General features: G+C 46.4%; 1 protein-coding gene across 1 annotated transcript; it reads right to left on the bottom strand.

Moving 5' to 3' along the window:
• Positions 1–5,413: 5,413 nt before the first annotated feature.
• On the bottom strand, positions 5,414–14,649 carry LOC149320304 (uncharacterized). The gene is made up of 4 exons (XM_089501635.1): positions 14,590–14,649; positions 11,846–11,960; positions 10,297–10,386; positions 5,414–9,342 (listed from the first exon to the last, which is right to left on the bottom strand). The coding sequence occupies exons 2-4, from the start codon at positions 11,877–11,879 to the stop codon at positions 8,120–8,122; spliced, it is 1,347 nt and encodes a 448-aa protein (XP_089357761.1). The 5' UTR covers positions 11,880–11,960; positions 14,590–14,649; the 3' UTR covers positions 5,414–8,119.
• Between the last annotated feature and the right edge of the window lie 2,617 nt (positions 14,650–17,266).

Raw genomic sequence — 17,266 nt, 5'->3', positions numbered from 1 at the left:
TTACTACTCACTCCATGGCTCTCAAACTGAAAAAAGGGAACTGATACCCAGGCAGCTCTTGGTGATCTAATTTTTAAGACATTTTTTGGCAGAATTGCTGGGATTCCCCCTAAAGAAACTGAGGGGTTTATAACTTTCTTACTTGGTCTTCTTGATATCTGCTTGCAGCTTCAAAGATTAAGAATTCAGGCCTGGGGGCCTGGCAGCTTTTCCCCCTCCACCCCAAAGAATTGAGGTCTGGCAAAGAAATGGGGAGAAATGATGCTGTTTGATGGACTCCTCCTGCCCCAGATTGCAAAGGGAGGGGAACCTGAGTTGGGATATAACTGGGAAATGGGGGCCTGGCACATCCTTTGGGCGGAAGAGACAGAGGATGGGGAAACTTTGGCCTTTCTCCTCATTTGGATTTTCTCTCATTCTCTTAAATGCATTTCTGCTCTGGCAAGTAAAATACATAAATAAGTGTCTTTTCATCTTCCCGGTTTTATTTCCCCCCAGATCTCTTTACTTCCATTTCCAGAAGGGGGGCTGAGTGTGTCTGTTGCCTTCAAGACCACAGAGAGTCTTCTGGAGCCTCAAAGGCTAAGAGAGTTGGAGGAGCCTTTCCTCCCAGGAAAGCGGGTGAAGGATGGCAGCCTCAGGGCTGGAACTGGAAAAGGGGAAAGGATCAGGGGAACATGAAGAACTCTTTCCTATGTTACAAGGAAGAATACTTTCCTATACAGTCACCCAAATGCTTGGAAGACTTATTTCCCCACTTTCCAGACCTTCCGACCTGAATCCTTCAGAGCAGATCAAAGAGACTCAACTCTTTCCTGACAGGGACGTTTCTGCCTTTTTGGACGGTCATAAGGTTAGTCTGTGGTCTTCATGGTCCCTCTCTTATGTCTACCTCACTGGGTTGTTGTGAAGGTAAGAGGGTCAGGAACATTTGTGCCTCTCTGGTCTCCTTCCTAAAATCAGAGAGAATGTTTTAAAATCAGATTTATTTCCCTTGTGTTTATTTGCTTTAAACTAGTTTCAATAACCATTGCAACTCTAGCCATAGTTACAGAAAGAGGCTTTCTCTCCTAATGGACTGTTGGGTGCAAACAGTGGCTGAACTGCCCCATGGATTTCCAGAGGTCTTTTTAAAGGATGGATAAACATACGAAAACAACAAAACTGTGTTTCTGGAGGAGTGAAGGGGACGCAGGGGGGGCAGGCTTCCTTCCTTCCTCTCTTTCTCTCCTGGGGCCCTTTTCCATTCAGGGAGCCCAAAAGGGCCTCTCTCTCTGGGTCTCCTTGTGAGGAGGAGAGGCCCAAACCCACCCAGCAGCCCCAGGAAGAAAGGCTCCCCATGGAAACTGCCCTCTTCCCCCTTCCATGAGGGTCCTGGGGGAGAAGGAGGAGGAGGAGGGGAGGCTGGGGGTGCAGAGGGGCTCCTCCATTGCCAGGCCCTTTCTCTGGAAAGAAAGAGGGCAGCCCCTCCTCCTCCTCCCCCAGAAGCCAGGTCTCCATGGGGCTCCCATCATCATCCCCCATCATCCCCCTCTTCCCAACCTCTCTCTCTCTCTCTCTCTCTGGGGAGCAGGGCTTCCCTCCTTCCCTCCCTGAGAGCCTTCCCTCCATTTCTAGAAGGGACCCCCATCCTCTCCGTCCCTCCTGCTCCCTTCTTCTTCTTCTTCCTCCTCCTCCTTCTCACAGCAGAGGCTTCTGTTCAAGGGCTGGGTCTCCCTTCATCCCAAAGGCTTTCTCTCTCTCCAAGGACCCTCAGACGCACAGAGACCCCCCCCCCCACAAGCCCCATGGAGCAGTGGGACCCACTCCCTCCCTTCCCACCTCCTCCTTATCTCACCTCTCCTGCTGCTCCTCCTTGGAGGACTCTCTGGGAATCGGAGCTCCCTGTTCTTTCTCCCCTTGCGGCCGCTCTAGGAATCTGAGGCCTCCTCTCCCTTGAAGAACTCTCTAGGAACTTGAGCCTCTGCTCTATCTCCCTCTTGCGGTCCTCTCTAGAAATCTGAGGCCTCCTCTCTCGATGCCCAATTGGAGGGGGAAGACGCTCTAGGAATCAGAGGCCTCCACTCTCACTACCCCATTGGAGGAGGAGGACGCTCTAGGAATCAGAGGCCTCCACTCTCACTGACCCCTTGGAGGAGGAGGACGCTCTAGGAATCAGAGGCCTCCACTCTCACTGACCCCTTGGAGGAGGAGGAGGACGCTCTAGGAATCAGAGGCCTCCACTCTCACTGCCCCCTTGGAGGAGGAGGACGCTCTAGGAATCAGAGGCCTCCACTCTCACTGCCCCCCTTGGAAGAGGAGGACGCTCTGGGAATCAGAGGCCTCCACTCTCACTGACCCCTTGGAGGAGGAGGACGCTCTAGGAATCAGAGGCCTCCACTCTCACTGACCCCTTGGAGGAGGAGGACGCCCTAGGAATCAGAGGCCTCCACTCTCACTGCCCCCCTTGGAAGAGGAGGACGCTCTGGGAATCAGAGGCCTCCACTCTCACTGACCCCTTGGAGGAGGAAGACGCTCTGGGAATCAGAGGCCTCCACTCTCACTGACCCCTTGGAGGAGGAGGACGCTCTAGGAATCTAAGGCCTCCACTCTCACTGATCCCTTGGAGGAGGAGGACGCTCTAGGAATCAGAGGCCTCCACTCTCACTACCCCCTTGGAGGAGGAGGACGCTCTGGGAATCAGAGGCCTCCACTCTCACTGCCCCCTTGGAGGAGGAGGATGCTCTAGGAATCAGAGGCCTCCACTCTCACTGCCCCCCTTGGAAGAAGAGGACGCTCTGGGAATCAGAGGCCTCCACTCTCACTGACCCCTTGGAGGAGGAGGACGCTCTAGGAATCTGAGGCCTCCACTCTCACTGTCCCCCTTGGAAGAGGAGGACGCTCTGGGAATCAGAGGCCTCCACTCTCACTGACCCCTTGGAGGAGGAGGACGCTCTAGGAATCAGAGGCCTCCACTCTCACTGACCCCTTGGAGGAGGAGGACGCTCTAGGAATCAGAGGCCTCCACTCTCACTGCCCCCTTGGAGGAGGAGGAGGAGGAGGCCTCTCTAGGCACCTGTGCCTTGCTGCTCTCTTGGGCCCTGGCTGACTCTGGAGGAGGAGGAAGAGGAGGAGGAGAGGGAGGGAGGCTGGAGAGGAGGAGGGAGAGAGGGAGGAGGCTCTTGCAGCAGGGAAGAAAGCTCAGGAGGGGCCTCTGCACTGGAGGAATAATAGTCATAAGGCCCTTGGACACCCCCTTTGACATATATATATATATATATATATATATATATATATATATACACACACACACACACATTAGCTGACCCAGTGGCTGCCTCGCTTCTCCAGTGTGGAGGGTGCCCCCGGCCGAGTGGGAAAAGCAGCCCTGCTTTTGGGGGAGAATGTGGGCCTCTGGGGGGGAAAGAGGGGTCCCTGGAGGCCCTTTCCCTTCCGCATCCAAGGGAGGCAGGGGCTGAGGGCTCAAGGGGCCAGTCCTGAGGGTCGGAAGAAGGCCGGAAGGTGGGCGGTTGGAGGGCCGGATGCCTCAGGAGGATGGGCTGAACTCCTGTCTCTATGCCCAGCTTCTGCCAACCTAGCAGTGCCAAAGCATGCCAGAAATGCAAGGAGATGGATAGGGACCACTTCTCAGGGGAAGGAACTGCGTTCGGTGGAGTCATGCTGGACCCACGACCCCAGAGCAGTCCTTGGACAACGCTGGCTCTTCGGAAACGGAGAGGACCACCGTCCCTACAGTCGGTTACGACTATATATTCGTGGCAAGGGACTGCCTTTGCCTTCTTGACCTTCCCTTCGGCCATGGGGCCTTGGGTCGGAGTGTTTTGGGGGAGGGCAGTCTGGGGCTGAGGATGGAGGGGACTATGGCTTCCTCACCCAGACGCTCCCTGAAGGAGGAGGAGGAGGAGGAGGAGGTTTAGCAGCAGGGAATATTCAAGGAGGAACAACAAAAGAAAATGCAAAGTCAAAGGCTTTCATGGCTGGCATCCATAGTTTTTTGCTGGCTGACATGGAAGTGAGTGGGAGATATATATATATACACACACACAGACAAACTGACCCAGTCTGCAGTCAGAAAAAGCAGCAGCAGCAGCAACGTTATAAACCATCCTGGGCATAAAATGCTGTTTGAAAACACTGAAATTCTGGGCTATGCCACCAACTATCAGGTCTGAATGCACAGAGAAGCCGTTGAAATCCAGAAGGAAAGACGAAACCCTTAAAGTTAGCGAAGTTTGGCTACCAGACCTGAAAAATACTCAAATAAAGATACAGCAAATGCAAAAAAACCCACCCAGGATTAGGGTTTCCCAGCAGACAATGGATCTCTAATTAAACAGACACACTCCTCTTTGCATACCCTCCCACCCTGAGGCCTTGCAATTCAGCAACAGAACAATACCCAGATTAACATGGGAATCACTCCTCCCTACTCAGGGTCGGTCTGTCTGTCTATCTATCTATCTATCTATCTATCTATCTATCTATCTATCTATCATCTACACACACACATACACACCTCTCTTCCATGCCAGCATTCTCTGAAGATGCTGGCGAAATGTCACAAACTCTTCTAGAGCATGGCCATATCACCTGAAAAACCACATAAATTAGCAAAAGAAGAACCACACTGGATCTGCTTCCTCACACCCACCACCATTTTCATGCTTTCCTATGGGAATCCCACAGGAAAGATGGGAAAGTAACACCCACACATACAGACAAACACACTCTCCCATACTCTCCATCTGTCTGATTCTGGCATGGACAGTCCTGAGGAATCCTGTTATCCTGCTTTTCGTCTGCTCTTAAAATGTCCCACTTTCTCTCCTCCTCCCTTTCCCCCTTTGTCCTCAGCTTCCTTCTGTTGCTCAGAACTGAGTCCTAAATGCCACATTAGTTCCCACATACTGTAGTTACCTCAGTGAAGGGGAGAGGAGAGGAAAGGGCAGAATCCTTTCCTTTCACACAACCCCTCCAGTCGTTTAGGCAAAAGTAAATGGCTGCAGCTTCTTGCTTGTGTCTTCTTCCTCGTTGATATCTTTTGCCATCTTGGCCACACCTTGGTGTCACACATGTCCTGGATTTGGCCTGTAAAATGCTGGAGGGTATGGCAGAGATACCAGAGAAGCCAGAGAGCGCCCTGTGACCAGTAGCCATCGGTAGCCCTGGGCCTGACCTCCTTCCCAACCTACAGGCTTCACCAGACATTGAGAAGAAATAGAGGAATTTTATTGTAAGGGTGGGAGACTGAGTAAACAAAATTAAATCTAGTGTTACCACATATGGATTTTAATAAGTTTTGGAGAGTGTGTGGAGTTCCTTCATGACCCCAAACTGACTTTCCAGGCTGGCAGCCATAATCCTGGAAGCAGTGGGTCAGGTAAGCAGATGAGTCCGCCTCACAAGACCCCTGAGAAGCAACACTTTGGAAATTCCCCACAGAAAGGTTTGGGGGTTGCAAAAGAGAAAACCATCACCTCTAAGAGTAAAATCATTGTTTTAGGTCTCACACTTGATGAGCCAGAGATTAACAACTCATCTACCATCTCCTCCCGATTGTTGTCAGACCACTTTGCCTCAATAAGACAATGCAAATCCTTCGTTTACAATGGCCAAGCAACCAAACACCTTTTGTTCTCACCATCAAGCCCCTTTGCCAGAAGCAAGATTCTGCCTATAAGCTTCATCAGATTTGCCTGTTCACTGGGCCAGTCTGGATTTCAGGGGGAAGCTCTGTCCCTTTGAACCCTGACCTGGCTCCTTACTCCCGGTTCCTGGCCTAGTCATTCCATGGCCGAGCCTCATGCCATCCCCATCATATTCCATTTGGACTCCTGAAGAAGCCTACTGGAGTAAGTATAGCCCTAGTACTGCCTTGAACTATTCCCTATTTCCACTCTGGATTTCCCGAGCCTTGTATGAGTGTGTGTCTGTTAGTGAATTGTATGTGTTTTCCCCCCTTATAAACTGGATATTAATTTTAGAGGTCTGTCTCAGCTCCATTTATTGGAATTGCCTGGTCTGCTCCGTATACACAACGGGAAGCGGTTTTGCAGGGCTGTCGTAGCAGGCCCCCACTTGTAGTACTGAGCTAATATTCAAATTCCCCTAATTAGACCCTTGGCTACACGAGGATTGGCAATATCTGTCTATAACCACAGTCAGTAATACTTCTTTTGGAGCCCTCCGGGGCTGGCAGATATTTGCAATGCGTCCTGCTCTGCTGTCTACCACCATGAGTCTCTCCCTCTGAGCTCAGATCGAGGTGCCCAGCCATGTGACTGAGCACCTCATTTTTGGCATCAGTGACGGGTGGTACAGCAAGACGCATGTGTGAACAGCCATCCATCGTCACTCCAGAGTGCCCAGGTAATGGGGGACATTGGAGCAGCTTTGGGGCAAGAATACTCCAGGCTTCTCCCGGAATAATCTGGCCTGTGCAGACACCACTTAGGAAACATACTTACAGATAGAGCACTATCTCTTTATCTTGTAATGTTTTGAGCCATAAAATATACATTAAACAAAGCTTTTCTGTTTCTGATATCTGTCCATTAAACTTCTTTGGTCAATGACTTTCAACAGAACTGATCCAATGGGAGATGTCATATTTCTAGCTATCAGAGTCGTTTGGTTTCTATATATGAACTGAAGCTGCCTTGAGCTTGTGCTTCTAACAGAGTTCTCCCAATCTTCCATGTGGATGTGAAGATACCGCATTTCAGCCACAACAGGGGAATCCTAAAGAGAGAGCCAAGGGACTGGGACTTTACCTTTTGAGGTTTGTACTTCCAACAAAGGTAAAATATTTTTTCCCTTCCAAATTGGGATTGCACTGGCCTGTTTTACTTTAACAATACCTAAAGGTTTTCCTGATGCAAAAGCAAACTCTCCCACTACTCACATGGCCAGAAGGAAGAGGCACGAGGACAACCACCACAAATGCAGGCCTATGACTAACATCATCATATTTTGTCTTTTTTTCTCCTGCATCATTTTTAACACCTTTGCCTGATGAAGAAGCCAGTGGAGCTCTGAAAGCTTGCTACATGAATAATGTGCATTTTGCTTGGTCCCATAACAGTATCACTGTTTTGTAGATTTGGGATGACATTGTACTTTGCTAGATGGCCAACACAGTTAGCCTTGGATATTTATTCCATACAGTTGTCAGGCTCCTCCGGAACGAGGGTCCCGCAATCTAAATTAAATTTGATGTTTTACAAGAAAACAAATCCCTATGATATGGTCACCATAAGTCAGGGCAGTTCCCTGCTTCCTGAATATTCTGTCCGCAAAGCTGCCCCGAATCTCCCTCCGTTACCTGGGTGCTCCAAAGCAACACTGGTGGCTGTCTACACATGTCCCACTGTGCCACGTAGTGCCACCACTATGGGCACAAGTCACCTCCTCTGAGGTTGAAAATGAGACCCCAGACATTTGTGACGTCAGAGAGAGCGATTTACGGCAGCAACGGTGGCAACAGGTGGCACAGCAGGACGCTTTGTAAACAGCTGCCCAGCATCACTCTGGAGTGCTCCAGAGGTTCCTGGGAAATCTAGAGTAAAAGGTAAGACTTTTTAAGCAGGGATGACCCACATTCAATGCAATAGCAATAGCAGCTACAGTTCTATACCGCTTCATACTAAACTAAGCAGTTTCTAAGCGGTTTACAACATGTAAGCTAATCGCCCCCATTTAGCAACTTTGGAAGGATGCAAGGCAGAGTCGACCCTCGAGCTCCTGGCTGGAATCGAACTCACAACCTTGTGGCTGTGAGTAAGTGGCTCCAGTACCGGCATTTCACCACTGTGTCACCAGGGCTCCAATGCAGAACTGGTCTCGAACTATGAAGACAGTCCATAGTTGAATTGGGGTTTGGCCCTGTATCGTGAAGACAGGTTGCAGTGGGAAACCAGTTTGTTCGGCTCATGTAGACATGCCCAGAGATGGCCTGAAGGCACATAACAACAATTGTAATTCTTTCCACATTGCATGCATTTGTACGAGTTCTCTTTTTCATGGGTTCTCTGGTATTCAGTATCATCACAATCTGCTATCACCAAAGCCGTTTTCTAATTCCAGGCATTTTTATGGTTTCTACTCTGTGCAGGTTCTTTTATGTAAAGTAAAATGGCTTCTCATCTGGGGGGGTTCTTTGGGATACAGTCAAACTCCCATCAACACTGAAAATCTTCCCACATTCCATACAGCTGTACGCTTTCTCCCCCGTATGAGCTCTGTGATGAGAGTGCAGATGATCATGCCGACTGAAGCTCTTTCCACATTGCGTGCATTTATACGGTTTCTCCCCTGTGTGAGTCCTTTGATGCTTATGACACGCGGCGCTATCACGGAAACTCTTTCCACACTCGGTGCATTTATACGGTTTCTCCCCCGTGTGAGTTCTTTGATGCGACTGTAGATTTCCGCGTTGGCTGAAGCACTTTCCACACTCCATGCATTTATATGGTTTGACGCCTGTGTGAGTCCTTTGATGGTTAGTGCATGCTCCACTATCCCCAAAACTTTTCCCACATTCTGCGCATGTATATGGTTTCTCCCCTGTGTGGGTCCTTTGATGTCTAGTACACGCACCACTATCACTGAAACCTTTTCCACATTCTTTGCATGTATATGGTTTCTCTCCCGTGTGGGTTCTTTGGTGTCTAGTGTATGCGCCACTATCACTGAAGCTCTTTCCACAGTCTCTGCATGTGTATGGTTTCTCCCCTGTGTGGGTTCTCTGATGTCTATTACATGCTCCACTATCAATGAAGCTCTTTCCACACTCTCGGCATTGGTATGGTTTCTCCCCTGTGTGGATTCTCTGATGCAGATGCAGTCGTTCGTGACGATTGAAGCTCTTTCCACATTCCATGCATTTGTAGGGTTTCTCCCCGGTATGGGTTCTTTGATGCTTCACACATGCTCCACTGTCGATGAAGGTTTTTCCACACTCCATGCATTGATATGGCTTTTCCCCTGTGTGGATTCTTCTATGTGAATGCAGACGCTCCTGCCGACTGAAGCTCTTGCCACACTCCAAACATCGGTATGGTTTCTCCCCCGTGTGAACTCTGAAGTGGATGTCAAATTGTGCTTTACACTTACATATTCTCCCACAGATGGGACACTTGACTTGACTTGACTCTTTGGTCTGTGGTTCACAAAGATCAGCCCCTGGAGAGACAGAGGTCTTCTTTCCATTTTTCTCTTTGTTTCCCCCTTGCCTTTTCAGTCTTTTTTGACTTCCAGACTCCTCTTTTCCCACAACAGGTGTGGTTATTTCGCATGGTGTTACAAGAGGTTCTCCATAGATTTCATTCTCTTGTACTTGATCTGCTTGAGGAAAAGAAGACACCATTAAGTGCATTTGGATATATACATAATGAGATATCTTCGAAACAGGACGTTTCTCAGACACAGCAGTGCTCTATTGCACACATTTTAAGGGATTGTTGCAGACTTTGAAGGGGTTGGTGATGATCCCTCTTCACCAGCCCCTTCAAACTCTCCAATAATTCCTTTAAACATGTGCAAGAGGGCTCTGCTGTGTCTGAGATACATCCAGTATTGAAGATGGGTACACATACACACCTATTAAAAAAAATATCTCAGGAATTCTCCTTGGTTGGTTATAACACCACACCTGTATTTCTCCCTGTTGAAATTCATTTGGTCAGTTTTGACTCAGCTCTCCAATCAATCAAGATCATTTTGAATTCTCATCCTGTATTTACTCTCTTCTTCAGCAGGAGTACATACTAGGTGAAACCACCACCAAGAATGCATGTCACCCCTGCCACCTCAATTCCCAGCCAAGAATCCTCGCCTTGGATTCCATGAGAAAGGCAGGGTATAAATTCAAAGAAGTAAAGCAGGAAGAAAGGAACAAACAAGCACGGAAGGGAGAGAGGAAGATGGAAAGAAGAAAGGAAAGAAAGAAGGAATTAGTGCAGTAAGAAAAGGGAAGGAAGGAGGGAAAGAAGGAATGACGGAGGGAGAGAGGGAGGGAAGAAGGATGATGGGGGAAAGGAAGGAAGTTGGAATGAAAAAAGAAAAAATGGAAAGAAGGAAGAAGGTTGGAAAGAAGAAAGGAAAGAAAGATGGAAAGAAGACAAGAAGGCAAGAAGACTCTTGTGCCAAAACAGTGAGGGCCAAAACAAGATAGGAAGGAAGAAGGATGGAAAGAAAGAAAGAAAGAAAGAAAGAAAGAAAGAAAGAAAGAAAGAAGGAAGGAAGGAAGGAAGGAAGGAAGGAAGGAAAGATCTTGATTACACATTTAAGTGGTACCTGCATGTCTTTCCCTTTCCATGGAGTTTGCGCCAAGGGGGCCTTCAGATCCTTCTTCCAAGCGCCAGATGGGATCGCTATTGGGATTTTCTTCCAAATGAAACAGGGAGAGGCAAGTTAGGATTCTTTAAAGCATACAAGGCATTCCACATCAACTCCTTTGTCCACCTCCCCACCCCACAAAAGCATCCCCCAAGAGCCAGGAAATGACCAAGGTGATACTAAGTTTGACTTTCTATTGAGCCTTGAACTAATTACAGTTGTTTTTGTATTAATTATGAGGAATTGTATTTTAAAATGTCTGTGTGGGTACATGAACTATAGTCCATGTTATAACTGTATTATTGTTGCCTGTTATTTACTGTGTGTGTGTGTGTGTGTATTTCCCCTTCTAGCTAGGGTCGATTATTGTTAGCTGATTATATGCTATGTTATACTTTAACTATTATTATGTTATGTATTTTGTCATCTGTATTTTTCTTTTTTTCATACTTTCTTCCTTTTTATTTTAGTATTATGATATGTTTGTATTTTGTTTTAATTTATTTAATATTGGTTGAGTGGTGCTGAGGACAGAAGGGATTAATTATGACCTTTATTTATTTGTAATGTATTCTTTTAATATTGTTTGAATTGTGTTGTATTATATTGTACTCCTCTATTGTTGTAACCTGCCTGGATTCCATGTGATTGGGTGGGATATAAATAAATTTTAAAAATATATATCTTGCCAAAAAAAGAATAATAATAGAATCATAGAGTTGGAAGACAGCCCAAGGGCCATCCAGTCTAACCCTGTTCTGCCATGCAGGAACTCACAATCAAAGCATCTCCCAACAGACAGCCATTCAGCCTCTTTGAAAGACCTCTAAAGAAAGAGACTTTGTCACTCTCCAAAGGAGTACCTTCCACTGTTGAACAGCTCTCATGGTCCTAACATTGAGGTGGGATCTTTTTTCTTGTAGCTTGCACCCATTACTCTGGGTCCTGTTCTCTGGAGCAGCAGAAAAAAACCTTGCTCTATCTCAATACGACACCTCTTTAAATATTTAAACAGGGCTAAGATATCACCTCTTAACCTCCTGTTATCCAAGCTGAACATAGGGCTTTAGGGTTTCCAGACCACCATTTTTGTGGCCCTCCTTTGGACACTCTCCAGCTTCTCAACATCTTTCTTGAATTGTAGTGGCCAGAGCTGAACACATGATTTCTCCAAGTGAGGCCTGACCAAAGCAGAATAGAGTGGTACTATGACTTCCCTTGATCAAGACGCTATATGTCTATTGATGCAGCCTTGAATTGCATTGGCTTTTGATTCCTTTCACATCTACTGTTGTCGAGCCAGGTGTCACCCATCATATATCTATTCACTTCATTTTTTCTGCCTAAGTATAGTACATTGTTGGGTTATTTTTAAAGCCTTTTTAGGTTCATTTCCTTCTTATTGAACTGCATGATACTCAAAAGGTCTTTCCTCACTGGCATATTGACAAGACCATGGGAAATGCCCCAAACATTTCAGGATTGAGCCAAAGAGGAGGTCCCTTACCCAATGAGGCCACATTGCCATAATTCTCCAACATGGCTTTCTTGTCGAGAGCCCTCTGATCCCAATTCTCAAGATCCCACTCCTTCTTGGGCCACCTCCTCAAAGGAGACCAGGGCTGAAAGAGAGAAAAACAACCATAATTTTTGCATTTCCCCCCAAATATGTTTCCTTTACTGCAGACATGTTCTCCCTACAAGCGCCACTGGCAGAAACAGTGGGAAAGGAGGAACGATAAGTCAGAAACTCTCTGAGAGAGAACCTTACCTTGGAGTTGTACAGCGTTGCACAGGATTCTGACCCCTGGTCTCATCCCCCCCCCCCCCCCCCCGTTTTCCCATTTTATTATTGATGGTCAGCATTCCAGCTACTTAGGCCCTGTCCACACCCGCCAAATACAATTGGACCTCCAAATTTGGGGCTTTGATTTTTGCAGATTTTGTTATTTGCATCTTTGGTTAATATGTTCTCTCTAGGAATTTCTAGGTCTCCCAGAACAAGTCTGTGGTCAACTTCTACCATAGAGTTGTGTTGAAGAAGAAGAAGAACCTACAAATGCCTAGAGAAGTGTTCTTTCTAGGAATCTCTAGGTCCGCTAGTGAGACATCTGGCAAAAGTTGGTCATAGAGTCACGCTGGAGGACCCATAGATTCCTAGAGAGAACATATGTATCAAATCCGTGAATAATCAAAGCCGCAAAAATCAAAGTAACAAATGTAGAGGGATGACTGTTGATGCCCATACAAACTAAACAAGACCCACATGATCTCAACAAAAGACATACAATAACTTTGACTTCTCACCCATTAAACCAAAAACATAGGTGTACATATAATAATGCTTTCTTCTTTATGTATACAGTGGACCCTTGGTGTCTGCTGGGGTTTGGTTTCAGGATCCCCTGTGGGTACCAAAATCCATGGATGCTCATGTCCCATTATATACTAAAATGCCACAGTAAAATAGAGTCTCTTATATAAAATGGCAATATTTTCAAGCCATGGATGGTTGAATTCATAGATGCAGAATTTGTGAATACAGAGGGCCAAATGGACTTTAAATCCAGTAGCACAACAGCAAGAAATTGCTACATGCCCAGAAATGGAGGAACAGTGGATTCCCTCCAAAAGAGGAATGGTTGTTAAAAATGAATGAGTTCGTAGAGGTGGATAAATTGACTAACTGGATTAGAGAAAAAGTCAGGTTCGATTCCACTGGGTGGCATTGGGCAAGAAGTCACACTCTCTCAGCTTCAGGGGAAGGCCAGGGCAAACCTCTGAGCAAATCTTGTCAAGGAAACCCCCTGATAAGGTCGCTGTAAGTTGGAGGTGACTTGAAGGCACACAACAGCAACAATTTGTTTTTAACGTTTGGAAACCCTTGACTGACTTTTAAAGAAAGAATGTAGGCGTTAGGCTGATGATGGAAAAATCAGTGGGAGTTGAATTTATAGAGGAACTGCATCGTCTCCATTATGAATTTCAAATTACAAATGTAATATATGGATGGCTAGTTTTAATATGTATTTGTCTTGTTCTTTTAAACTGATGTTGTATGTTGGATATTAATCTGTTGCTGTCCCCTGCCTCAATCCATGGGGAGAGATGGGTAAGGAATGATGATGATGAAGATGATGATGATAATAATATGTAATAATATAATTTTGGTGGTGGTAGGGGTGGTATGTGCCTTCAAGTCTTCAAGGGTTTTCTTGGCAAGTTTCTTCATAAGGGCTTAGTCACTGCCATCCTCTGAGGCTGAGAAAGTGTAATGTGTCCAAGGTAAACCAATGCGTTTATGTGGCCAAGCCTAGATTTGAACCCTGGTCTCCACAGTCATAGCCCAATATAATAACATTATAACATCTATAATAATCTGAAATGCTTGGAACCAGGAGTGTTCTGGATCTGGATTTTTCTAAAATTTTATTTTGGACTATCAATATAGTCGGCCCTTCTTATGCACGGATTTTTTATACATGGATTCAAGCATCCATGGTTTGAAAATGTTCAAAAAAGTATAAATTTCAAATATCAAACCTTGATTTTCCATTTTCTATAAGGGACACCATTTTGCTCTGTCATTATATTTCATGGCACTTGAGCATCCACGGATTTTGTTATCCACGGGGGATCTTGGAACCAAACCCCAGCGGATAACAAGGGCCCACTGTATTTGCATACACACACATCGTGAGATCCAAGTCTAAACACTATCATTGAAGCTTTATGTACACTTTATACACATAACCAGAAGTTACTTTTATACAATACTTTGAAATAATTTTGTGCATGCTTTGTTTTCATAGAATCATAGAGTTGGAAGAGCCCTTAAGGGTCATCCAATCCAACTTCATTCTGCCATGCAGGAACACAGTATCAAAGCACCCTTGACAGATGGCCATCCAGCCTCTGTTTAAAGACCTCCAAAGATTCTACTTTTTTGACAGGCAAAAGGGATGCAGTTTCTACATTTTGGCAGGCAGGAAAGGATGCAACTTTCTGCATTTATTGCAAGCAGAAAAGATACAGTTTTCTGCCTAGCAAGGATGCAATTTCTGCCCTTTTTTCAAACAGAAAGAATGCAGTTTCTGCATTTTTGCAAGGCTGGGTGGTCTTTTTTTTGGGGGGGGTCTACCTTTCCATGGGTTTTGCAGGAACAAAGAAGACCCTTCTGCAAGGGTCTTTTGCCCCCCAACCCCCACACATTTGGGGGTGTCTCCTGTCCCAAATGCCTGCCCCCTTTACCTCTCTCTTTCTGTCTCCTGGCTGCTCTCCCTGGCCAAAGCAGCAGCTCCTCCAAAGGAATCTCCCCCACTCCCCCCCCCATTAGCCCATTTCCTGCCTCTCTAGGAAGCTGGACTCGTCTCCTCTTAACCCTTGGAGGACTGGGGACAGCCCCGCCCCTCTTTTTTGGCAAAGCAGCCAACAAACCCCCCCAATCCTCTGTTGTTGCCTTTGCTGAGGAAGACCTCTGTGGAGCCTGCAGGCTGGCTGCCTTGCTTACTGCCAAGGGTGCCTCCTCCAGCCTCTTCTGGAGCTGGGAACAAGCTTCCCCCATCTCTCTCCAGGAGGCTGAGCTCCTGCTCTTTGGCCCCTGGAGGACCCTTTTTGGCCAAGATGGGCCTTTCTCTCTCTCCCTTTCTATTCTCATTTTCTACCTTAAAATACATTGTACAGTATATACTTTGAAATGCATTGTGGACCTTAAAATACATTGTAGACAAGAGGAGGAACTTCCAGACAGAAAGAGCTGCTTGACAGGGGAACCTATTCCCTCCGAGAGCAATGGCCTCCTTCCTTGGAGGTCTGTCAGCAGAGGCTGGGTGGCCATCTCTCCCAGGGAAGGCTTTGATGGAGAGTTCCTGCATGGCAGAAGGGGCTTGGACTGGATCGGGGCCCTTCCTGGGGTCTCCTCCAACTCTACAATTCTCTGAGTCTCTGATTTTGAATTTTGGGCCTGTCCTCTGGGGTATTAGCTATTCCAATTAGGTGTCATCTGCAAAATTGAGAAGCAAGCTCTCTATTGTTTTTCGTGGCCATGTTTCAGGCTATGCGGCCATGTTCTAGAAGAGTTTCTTCCTGATGTTTCTCCAGCATCTGTGGCTGGCATGTTGCTGGTGATGCTGGCAAAACACTCTTCTAGAACATGGCCACATAGCCTGAAAAACCCACAAAAAACTATGGATGCCGGCCATGAAAGCCTTTGATGCCACAGGCCCTCTATTCTTTCATCCAAGTCATTGCAGCTAGTCTGATCCTTGCAAGAAAATAACCAAAGGGCCATCTAGTCTGACCCTAATGGGAGCCTAGCCTCCGTGGCAAAGGCATCCAGGGATCATGTCGCCTGAGCCCTGCTGGGTAGAAACCCAAGGGTCATCCTCTAGTCTGACCCCGGGCATAAATGAGTTGGAGGGTTGTCAGCCTGAGCCTAGTAGGAAAGAAATCCAAAGGCCTTTCAGTCCAATCCAATCCCCACAGGAGAGAAATCCAGGGGCCATCAAGTCTGACTCTAATGGGAAAGATGTCTGAGGATCGTCTAGTCTATCCCCTGTGAAAAAGGAACTGGAGAATCATCCTCTGATCTCTGATGGATAGAAATCCAAGGGTCATCTAGTCTGACTCTTGTGGAATAGTCCAGCTCTGTCAGAAAATAAATCTGGGGGTCACTTATTTGAACGTTTTCAGGAAATAAATCTAAAGGCCATCCAGTCAATCCTGCAACAAAGACATATAGTGCATTAACATAGTTCCAAAACACACTGCAGAAGTAATCCGGTTTGAGACTGCTTTAAGTGCCCTGGCTCAGTGCTAGTGACTCATGGGAACTGTAGTTTATTGTGGCACCAGAGCGCTCTGACAGAGAAAGCTCAACGTCTCTTTCCTGCAGGTTGCATCCACTGCTCAGGGTCCTATTCTCTGCAGCAGCAGAAAACAAGCTTGCTCCCTCCTCAATATGACATCCCTTCAAGTATTTAAAGAACTACAATTCCCAGAATCCCCGAGCATTGAGCCCGGGCAGTTAAAGCAGTGTCAGACTGGATTATTTCTGCAGTGTGTTTTGGACCATAGCTATTTTCTACAATGTGTTCATACAGGCTTTGCACACATTCAAAAGGGATATATATAGTGTGTCATTTGTTTTTTTTTACAGCATCCAAAATGCAATTGCAAGCTTTAAAATGAAAACACCAGAGGGGTCAGACTAGATGACCCTCAGATTTCATAGAATCCTAGAGTTGGAAGAGACCTCAATGGCCATTGAGTCCAACCCCATTCTGCCATGCAGGAACTCACGATCAATACATTCTTTCCCCAAAGGGTCAGGCTTTGGGTTCCCTTTTCAACTGATCCCACTTTCGGACAGTCCTGCGGTCCCTAAGCAGCCAGATAAGCAGGGGCTCCCTGTAATTTACAATCAATATAACATACAAGTAAAGATAAGGAAATCAAAGGTGAGGGGCAGAAAGAAGAGAAAAACAAGGGGGGAAATAAAGAAGAGAGCGGATTAAAGGGAAAGAAAGGACTCTAGGATTCTATTTCTAAATATCCACCTCCAGGTTTAGGTTACTCTAATGCTAGATATTTGGAGAATGAAACAAAATTTTATTGTGAGTACAGAATATTAATTTGGGGGGGCACCCTTCCCATTTGCTTGCCCCCCAGAATCTACATCCATGCCGCATGACATTGAGGCCTTGCAGTGCAGGAACTGTAGTCCTGGGAACTGTAGTTCAAAAAATAACTTTCTAAAACTGTTCATATGTTTGGGAAAGAGAAATTTCTATGCCTACAAATTCTGAATGTGACAAATCTGAGTAATGTAAAACACTCCAGGTCTGGCATGTCTGCATATTTTATTGCTAGTACATTATAGTATCATCTTATATTGTTTTGTCCTTGTTTACATATGCCTTATTTCCCA

The sequence above is a fragment of the Sceloporus occidentalis genome, unplaced genomic scaffold (genome assembly GCF_023333645.1).
Source record: "Sceloporus occidentalis isolate IW3139 unplaced genomic scaffold, rSceOcc1.0.p SCAF_1, whole genome shotgun sequence".
Taxonomy (NCBI): Eukaryota; Metazoa; Chordata; class Lepidosauria; order Squamata; family Phrynosomatidae; genus Sceloporus; species Sceloporus occidentalis.
This window is presented reverse-complemented; position numbering and strand designations above follow the sequence as displayed.

Excerpts from the sequence above, each read along its gene's own strand:
- LOC149320304 (XM_089501635.1), bottom strand. The coding sequence starts at position 11,879 with ATGTTGGAGAATTATGGCAATGTGGCCTCATTGG. Across the intron at positions 10,387-11,845 it reads TGGCAATGTGGCCTCATTGG|AAAATCCCAATAGCGATCCC; the intron begins GTAAGGGACCTC and ends TTCATTTGGAAG. Across the intron at positions 9,343-10,296 it reads GGAAAGGGAAAGACATGCAG|ATCAAGTACAAGAGAATGAA; the intron begins GTACCACTTAAA and ends TTCCTCAAGCAG.